A 9,633-nucleotide genomic window follows, 5' to 3' on the forward strand; every position below is an offset into this window, starting at 1 on the left:
CATGAATGAGAATGAAAAAGGCAAATACTGTTTCAGAAGTATTATGGGGATCATTTTGACCTTGAAGATCCCCTGAAAGTGTCCTAGGGAGCCCCAAGGTGCTCTAAAGTACACTTCGAGGAACCGTGACTTAGAATAACTGCAAAAATAACATTCAAAATGGCAACAACCCTAACAAGGATTAAATCTTAGAAAGGCACTGAATAAAATCACATTCATAAGCATTCTAAGTAGTCTGGAGAATCCTATGAACTTCTTCTCAGTCTGTCTTTGAATAAAATAAAATACATGAGATTAAAAAGGAAGCTACTTGTATATATTAATAAATGTATTTCTATGCACAAAACCCTTGATTAAAGCCCTTGTATGCTTTATTCCCCATTCAGAAGTCCTTTAAGTCTATTCTGTGGTAATAACATTCAAACTCCTATAATTTCTACCAGAGTCCTACAATCCCACTTCCATCTGCCAAACTCCTTACTCATGATACCTTAGTCTTCTGATTTTGAGGGCAAATAGTGACTTAGTCCACTCAAATCCTATTTACTTCTTCATATCTATTGCCATATCAATACTTCTTAGAAAAATGTCTTATTTCCTTTATAATTGTCAAGTCCCTGAGACCTGGGACTTATTTCTATCCCTCATGGTTTGTTACACAAAATGTGTACTCCATCAGTACTTGCTGAATGATGGATGAATAACAGAGTAACTAAATCTCTTGTTTGTCATGAGTTCATTTACATCTAATGTAAGCTTTTTCTTTGCAGGTCTTGGCCACCTGTAATGTTGAAGAATCCTTTTTCAACGACTGGTTCACTGGGCACTTGAACTTCCAAATTGAGCACCAGTGAGTAAGAGAAATAGTTCACGATAAAGGGCAAGGGCTGTTACTACTAACTGCCCTCCATATAGTCCAGAGCGGAGCAGTAGACTCGCAATCTTCAGGGAAAAAAATGAACCAGGATTCTCTAAAGGATTAACAACAATGTTAAGGAAAGGAAGAAAGAAATGAAGGAAGTGTCACAACTGCGAGTACATGGCGTGAAATCTTGGAAAAGTATCAGTGACTCAGTTTCCAGAATCCTATGGGCTTAGGAATCTCTTTGCATTTGCTTTGTTGGCAAAACCTAAGAAAAATCAGGACACTTGGGTAACCAACTTGTGTTCAAATTTAACTATGCTGTAATTCAAATATTTACTTATCTGTGTCTTTAGAGCCAAGGTTACAAAATTAATGAAGTGGAGTCCCTGCTGCAATTTCTAAATGGTATCTGGAAATCCTTTACCAATGGGCCAGTTACAGAGAGGAAATGGGTAGTTCACGCCTTGATGCAAGTTAAAACATTGAGAGTCAGTTTCTCCAGAGTATCAGGGGAGAGGCTTTGCACATTCTCTTTGTCTAAGCCATGTGAGTCTATGATAGTCAAAGAAGGAACAAGACCTTATTTGTCCAAGGAATTTTTTTCTTCTATTTGTCATATTAGGGCTTGAAAATTTCAGCAAAAATTACTCCTCATAGTTTTGTTAAAGGAGAGGTTTACATCCAAGACTGTCATCTGGCTGACTAATGAAAACTTGGGATTAAAAATCCATCTCTCCTCACTTCTTATTCCTTTCTTGGGACTGTTAGCTATTTACCATGACTTAATATACATTCATCTATTCTTGCTAAGGAAGTTAGAAAGACAGAAACTAAGACAGAGATTAGTAGGGGCAAGGTGGGAGATTGAGTATCTCCAGATCTCTGGGTAGTTCTAAATGGTAGAAAGTTCCAAATGGTACACTTTCATTTGATCAGGCCAAAAATCAACAGTTGATGGAGCTAAAACATATTCTCTTAATTCTTCCTAAACACCTGCCACCCACAAGGCTTGTAGAGGATTAAGAGCTGACTCATTTGAAAAGACCCTGATGTTGGGAAAGACTGAAGGCAAGAGGAGAAGGGGACGGTAGAGGATGAGATGGTTAGATGGCGTCACCGATTCAATAACATGAGTTTGGGTAAACTCCGGGAGTTGGTGATGGACAGGGAAGCCGGGCGTGCTGCTGTTCATGGGGTCAGAAAGACTCAGACATGACTGAGCGACTGAACTGAACTGAACTGAAGGGATAAGATGAGTCTGCCAGCAAGTCTTTTAACTTCCCAGAACAAAAGTATTGTGCAAGGTCAAGGTTGGGTCTGCGTGGCTGATCCCATTTTATTTTGTTAAAGGGGAAAGGGAGCTTTGGGTTTCTCTTTAGGTCTGAAAAGTTTTATATCTCCTCTGTTTCCCTAGTCTGTTTCCCACAATGCCACGCCATAATTACCACAAGGTGGCACCTCTGGTGAAGTCACTGTGTGCCAAGCATGGACTGCCGTATGTGAACAAGCCCATGTTGAAGGCATTTGGAGATACTCTCAGGTAATAACAGTCCCCCAACCCACAGCTCTCATTTCCCTTCACTGCTGGTCCCCAGACTCTTCACTGCTTTATAAAACATTCAGTCAATAGCTATTTATTAAGAAACATTCAGGTGCCCAGCATGGACATGAGGCTTTATAAGGAACAACACTAACAGAGAAATGATAACAGTCATTCCTACCATTTACCTGCTGCCTTCTAGCTACTTCTTAGTGAAAATACCTTGGTGCCAAACTTAATTACAAGCTTCTTATAAACCAGGGTTCTGTATTATTTGTCTTTGTATCACCCACAAAGCCTTGACATGCTTTAGAACTTAACCAGTAGGAGGGACTCTCCATTCATCTGGATCAGGGTTGAAAACTAAGATGCTTGCAGGGTCTGGTGGGACAGGCAGGGGTGACTCTTCCTGTAGGTACTGAGAATCCATACTCATCCTAAAGTTTGCACAGCTCCCTAGAGAATCCTGTGCCCATCAAAGTAACAGCCAAAACCTTGGCTGATTTTTTTTTTTTTTAATTTTCAGATTAGGAAAAGGAAAAACAGTACCTTATTAATATGAATAAAGAAGCCATCAAGGCTAGACCTGGTCAGATCTGACCCCGGAACAGTGATCCATCTTCACTTTCTACCACTGCCCTCCTCCTTTCCTGCCCTCCAGATATCTGACCTCACTTCACTTGCTACATAACTCACTATCCCTTGCCCATGACACATCCTTGGTCACTTTTTCTTCTACCTAGAATAATCTGCCAACCTGCCTTCCCCCTCCTGTCACCTTCTCAAGTTCCATTCACTCTCCAAAGCTCACCTGAAAGGTCTTTTCTTCATCTCAGTCCTCCCTTGCCCCCAAGACTAAACCTGTCACATGCTTGCTTCTCTTCATGTCTGACTTTTATCACAATCATGATTAAATAGCATGTTGGGTAATATGTGTCTCCCAGTGCAGACCAGGAACTCCAGGTGGAGAAGACTCTTATCACTCCCATTCAGTGCTGTGTCACCAGAGCCTAGGAAAATGTTTCACTTTATAAAGTAGGAGAGGTAGGTGGATACAGGACGAGTTGGTTTATAGTCATATGGTTTATCTTACAGAGATTCAGCAGAGCTTTTTCTTTTAAAACTGGAGAGAAGGAAAGTGATGCTTTGGAGTACAGAAAAGCATAAAACAAAATATCAGTCTCCTCCATATAGAAAATGTGAGCTTGCCTTCTAAAACATAAATCAGTGTATTTGACTCCCTCCGCCGGACAAGATAGAAAGACGTGTTTCAGATATAGCTGAAAATGACAATGTTGTAAAGTATTAAGTAAAAGAGCAAATGTTCCATGAAGTAGCTCCTTTGACCTGATTCTCACCTACTCATGATTTTCTCTGCTCCTCTTGCAGGGCCCTGAAGAAGTCCGGAGCCCTCTGGAAGGAGGCATACCGCATTCATCCACAAACATAATGCAGATGTGCAGGTGCTAAAGAGAAAACCACAGGCCCCAAAAGTGTCACTTGTGCTAAAGCCCATGGTACCAAACCTCTACAATACCTGACATAATTGCAGTTACAGCCTTCCCCAGAAATGTAATCTTAATCATCTAGTCTGGAATTTTGGGGTAGGTGATGTGGTGGTAATTTGTTGTGTTTTACTCCTTCTCCATTCCTGCCCCTGGCCCAGAGAAAGAACATATATATATATATATATATATATATATATATATATCTGCATGATAAAACCCTTGTAATTCCTCCCCCCCAAAAAAAAGAAGGTGTCTGCCCTCAATATACTTTGCTGATGGCTTCCTTGTCCCTCCTTTCTTCCTATAAAAACCTTCCATTTGCACAACCCCTCAGTATTCCCTTCTGCTTACTAACTGGGATATTGCTTGATTCAGAAGTCATTGAATAAAGCCAATGAAATCTTTAAATTTACTCAGTTGAATTTTTGTTTAATAGCTTGTTCAATAAGCTTCCCATAGGAGGACACCAAGGCCTATTACTTTCACAATTTCCCAGATCACTGAGCATGGCATTAGAATTCAGATGATCAATCCTGTGGATCATGTCAGCCCCCTGCTCACTGGCCACATGAATAAAGATGGCTTAATTGGGCAGACTTCCATTTAAGCTAAATGACTCATGAGAGTTATGTTACAGTCCTACCTGAAATTCTTCAATGGATTCCCATTGCCCTTGGAATAAAGTTGCAATCTGCAACCTGGTGATTGCCAGCAGACTACCAACACCGGCCTTCCTCCAGGAACCCTCTCCCACCTTGTGCCACTCCCTCCCTCAGCTTCAGGCCCAGGCAGCCAAAGCAGGCACAAGGGAAGAATGTGTGACCTCAAATAACACCCAAAAACTAAGTCTCCGCACCACCTCATGGGAACCAAAGGATCAGGACATGACTGGAAGTTGAATGCCAGAATCCTTTCAGAAGTGAAGGGTTCTCCATCCTAGAAGATCCCAGGTTGAAGCTTCAACCATATCCTATCATAAATGGACAAGTTCCAAAGCCCAATAGTTGACACCTGCTCCACCATTTCTACCAACTAATACATCCTCCACAACTCATAATGTTTGACTGAACCCCAGATCAAAGACACAGATTTGAGCCCTTCCCATGTCTCCTTGCCAGTTGGCCTCAAAATAAAACTCTTCTCAAGAGCTGGTCCCATAGTATTGCTTTCTACGTGCTTCAAGCAGTGAGCCCTTTGCTTGGTAAAGATTTCAGGGAAGCCTCCCCATTAATTCAAGGCCTCCTTGTGATATACTCTGTAGTAATTACTAGAGGTATATTTTTACATCCATTTGTGTGATTCCTTAGTCTTCTGCTGTAACCTGCAATATCCATAAGAGTAGACACCACCTGACATGATAGAGACACTCAATGAAGACATGCAGAAGGAAGGAAGGCAGGGAGGGAGCTGGAGGGGAGAAATGAAGGAGGGAAAGAAGAAAGTGTCAACTATAAATTGGCACTTGACAGCTACCTCTACAAGGAATAAATCAAGTGCTGCTGCAGCTGCTGACATTCAATACCCTCTGAAAGAAATTAGAGTGGAGAACAGGAATGAGGCACTCTGTGCTCTTGGAAAAACTGACAGGACAGATATTCAGATAGTCAGATATTTTCAGGAGAAGATTTTTTCAGCCCAGTTATTACATCTGTTCATATCCAGAAAAACTCATTAATGGTGAATCTGCTCCTCATGACTGGCAGCAAATATCTGCCAAAATATGTGCATGACTGCAGGTCCCCTCTTCACTAAAATCTTATACGACACTTACCTTATCCCCTAACAAGACCCTGAAATGTTTTCAGAGATAAAGGAACAAAACTGTAAGTCAGGCAGCAGTTCCTCTTTGGAGAAGTTTCTCAGAGCTATCAGAAATGCTGTCTCCCAGGCTGGAGTCCTCATTTTGCTCCAACAAAACTTAACTCACAGCTCTCATGTTGGGCCTTTCTTTCAGTCTACAGGAGGAAGGAAGGGAGGGAGGGAGGGAGGGAGGATGCAGGAAGAAAAAGCTGTGTGTAAATGTTGCTGTTGTTCAGTAGCTAAGCTGTGTTGAACTCTTTGTGACACAATGAACTGCAGCACGGCAGGCTTCCCTGTCCTTCGCTGTCTCCCGGGGTTTGCTCAAACTCATGTCCATTGAGTCAGGGATGCCATCTAACCATCTCATACTCTGTCGCCCACTTCTCTTCATTCTCTCGTAGCATCAGGGTCTTTTCCAATGGGTCGGCTCTTCAAAATAGGTGGCCAAATCCTGAAGTTTCAACTTCAGCATCAGTCCTTCCAGTGTATACTCAGGGTTGATTTCTTTTAGGATTGACTAGTTTAATCTCTATGCTATCCAAGGGACTCTTGAGAGTCTTCTCCATTACAATGGAAAAGCATCAATTCTTTGGAGCTCAGTCTTCTTAATGGTCCAAATCTCACATCTGTACATAACTACTGGAACAAAGCTTTGACTATATGGACCTTTGTTGACAAAATGCTGTAAATGTTATTCCTTCTAATTAGAGAGTAAGATGAATTTTATCAAACTTGTAAGGAGCATTTCTATATTCCAACTGAATTATTAAAATTCTTAGCAATAGTTATGAGCATCTCCTAAGCTGTAAATACTGAGTTGCACCCTTCATAAGTATTATTCCATTTAGTCCTCACACAGTTAGAAAGGGCAAGTTTTATAGTTAATCTCATTTTTTAAATAAAAACATGACACTTAAGGGAGGCCAAGCAACTTGCCTGATGGCACAGGTAAGTTGAGTATAGTCTCAGATGCAGGAATATCTGACTCTGTAGTCAACATTCATTAACATTCAAGAAACCAAAAGTAAAGGGGAATTAAGCTGCATTACAAGTCATGAGCAGTGGGCACATTTGAACTAATAGTTTCCCAGGAGCTGATGGAATAAGCATTAAAGTAGTTATCGTTCCACCTCACTAAGAACAGCCACCTGGGGAGGGGAAGATACAAGAAACACAGGACAGGCACAGCAGCAGCATCGTAAGAATGCCTGTAAGCTAGTCTCTACTCCCCAATCCTTAAAGAGTATTATCCAACTCAGAAGAATTCACTGGGAGAGATTCAAGCAGAGATTTAACCTTTCAGAAGGGACAGACACTGCAAAAAGCAAGGAAGAACAGAACAGAGAATTGGATTCGAGATTTTGGGATAACATAGCATGAATTCAACCTGGGAAAAGTTCACTTTCCCTGTGGCTTGTCTCTGATACTCTATTTCCTTGAAAGTCTCCCTCCTTTCGATAGAATCAGGTAGTAAAAAAATTGCCTACATTTTCAGTCGGGCATTAGATAAGGGTGACTGATTGAATTAGAAATCAGGAATCTCAGTCCTAATTTCAGCTCCTCAGTACGCTGCTATGAAATTGGCCATGTCTCTCACACATTGCCTCAATCTGTAAAATACGTGGATGCGTAATATTACCTGGCTTATTTGCAACATAGCATTGCTGGGACAACCAAATAAAGTAAGGCAATTAGAATACTTTCATAAGCCAGGAACACTCATTCAGATGCTAGTTGTTATTAATGTAATGAGGGTTCCTCCCATCCTGGACCATCAAAATCAAGGGAAATTTCAAGGTCAAGCAGATTCACAGGACAGAAAGACACTGAACCATCTTAATGGTGAAGAGGGCACACTTCCTTTGATGAGAGGATTATGAGTCACAAGTCAGACCATGATTTCTCCTATCACAACACGGAACACCTGGGAGCCACCTTCCACTTCTGACTTTACTCAGTCCCCTGGAACCAGCAGCCAGATCTCAAGCCAGAGGAATAGTGAGTCATGGGCTCTAGTTTTCCCAACTTCCAATTAACCATGTGAGTGCACAACGCTCTAGTGGAAATCTACCAAATCTATCATTTGTTGCTTAAACAATATACTGTAAAGGATTTTCTTGACTATTCTCTTGCTAATCATTGACCTGAAGGACACAAAATATAGACTAAGCTTAACTCTACTCAGAGGAGGAATATAATCAGGTACATATTTTTGCACACACTTATTTATGAAAATTTGCATAAAGACAGTTGTGTTGAAAGAATTTACCAGTGAACATCTATCTGTTTAGCCATAATCAAACTTTTGAAGTTACATTTTAGTAAACTTGTTTTATTTTATATATATCCATCTACCTGTCTATATATCCATTAATCTATCCTTTTTACGTGCTTCAAAGTAAATTTCCAGGGGCTTATTTTTAAAACTAAACCTCAGATTATGCAAATAACAAAGTTCATTTCTCATCTTCAATAAAGAATTGTGTAGCAGCTTCACCTTTAAGGGAGTTTTATTGGAATTTTGCAACGTGAAGGGAATATAACATGGTTAATATCATGCAAAATAAATTAATTCAGTACAAACCTTCTTGTGCAAACCTTTATCCTTCATTATTTATTGAGCACTTCAATATTTTTTGAGCACTTATCATGTGTCAGACTCGGACCAGTTAATGTGACCCAGAGACCCAGGAGCCCAGGTTCTTGAAGCTTACAATCTAGTATAAAAAAATAAATAAATATATATATAAATGGAAGAAAATCCAAAATCATCATATCTGAAGAAAACAAAAGGGTGTTTTGAGAGTGATAAGCAGGGACTAATCAAAATAAGGAGGGTCATGGAAAAGTGACCATAAGAAGAATATGAAAGAGTCTGCAATCAGATTCGAAGGAGCAGCGAAGGAACAGTGGCATCAACCAAGTGCAAAGGCCCGAAGGCAGGAATAAGCTTCTGTTCAAAGAACACAGCAAGAGGCCTGAATGACAGTGGAATAGTGTCCCAGTTTTTCCCTCAATGTTACTTCAACTTCATTTCTTCAGTGTATTTTGCCTTGACTTTTCAGGGGCATTCAAAAAGAATTTTCTAGATAAGCAACAAGGATAAATTATAGAGCACAGGGAATTATAGGCATTTTCTTGTAATAATTTTAGTGGGGTATAAACTGTAAAAATGCTGGAGCATCATGATGTATGCCTGAAACTAAAAATAATATTGTGAATCAATGACACTTCAATAAAAAATAATAAAAGTATTTTCTATTATTTGTACAAGCATAGTTTTCTCTGGGAAATTCTCCCAGATTTAACTGACTAGGTAAATCTACCTTCATGAGCTCTGTGTCCTGTGTGCCTCACTTATACAATTTATATCTGCCTCTGCAACCATTGAAAACTGAAAACTCCATGAGGGTAGTGACCACCCTGTATGTTGTTACCATTTTATCACCAGGCCCACTCCAATGTTTGGCATTGACCAGGTATTCAATAATGTTTTAAAGAATAATTAAACATTTTTCTCACAACATGCATTCCAAAATTGCTTATAATTGCTGCCTAGAATCCAGCTGTAATCCTGATGCTCTCTGTTCCATATGGAGATTCAGTTCAGTTCAGTCACTCAGTCGTGTCTGACTCTTGCGACCCCATGAACCACAGCCCACCAGGACTCCTTGTCCATTACCAAAACCCGGAGTCTACACAAACCCATGTCCATTGAGACGGTGTTGCCATCCAGCCATCTCATCCTCTGTCATCCACTTCTCTTCCTCCCCTCAGTCTTTCCCAGCATCAGGGTCTTTTCACATGAGTCAGCTTTTTGCATCAGGTGGCCAAAGTATTGGAGCTTCAGCTTCAGCATCAGTCCCTCCAATGAACACCCAGGACTCATCTACATTAGGATGGACAGGATGGATCTCCTT

General features: G+C 40.5%; 1 protein-coding gene across 1 annotated transcript in view; it reads left to right on the top strand.

Annotated features, from left to right (window-relative positions):
• LOC122702746 (fatty acid desaturase 2-like protein FADS2B) overlaps nucleotides 1-4,124 on the top strand; it is a 41,790-nt gene extending 37,666 nt beyond the window's left edge. Inside the window, exons 10-12 of the mRNA XM_043916532.1 lie at nucleotides 771-850; nucleotides 2,280-2,405; nucleotides 3,795-4,124. Of these exons, the coding sequence (XP_043772467.1) occupies nucleotides 771-850; nucleotides 2,280-2,405; nucleotides 3,795-3,855 (267 nt within the window). The 3' untranslated portion in view covers nucleotides 3,856-4,124. The remainder of the gene's footprint in view (nucleotides 1-770; nucleotides 851-2,279; nucleotides 2,406-3,794) is intronic.
• The last annotated feature ends 5,509 nt before the right edge of the window (nucleotides 4,125-9,633 follow it).

This window comes from Cervus elaphus, chromosome 1 (genome assembly GCF_910594005.1).
Source record: "Cervus elaphus chromosome 1, mCerEla1.1, whole genome shotgun sequence".
NCBI lineage: Eukaryota > Metazoa > Chordata > Mammalia > Artiodactyla > Cervidae > Cervus > Cervus elaphus.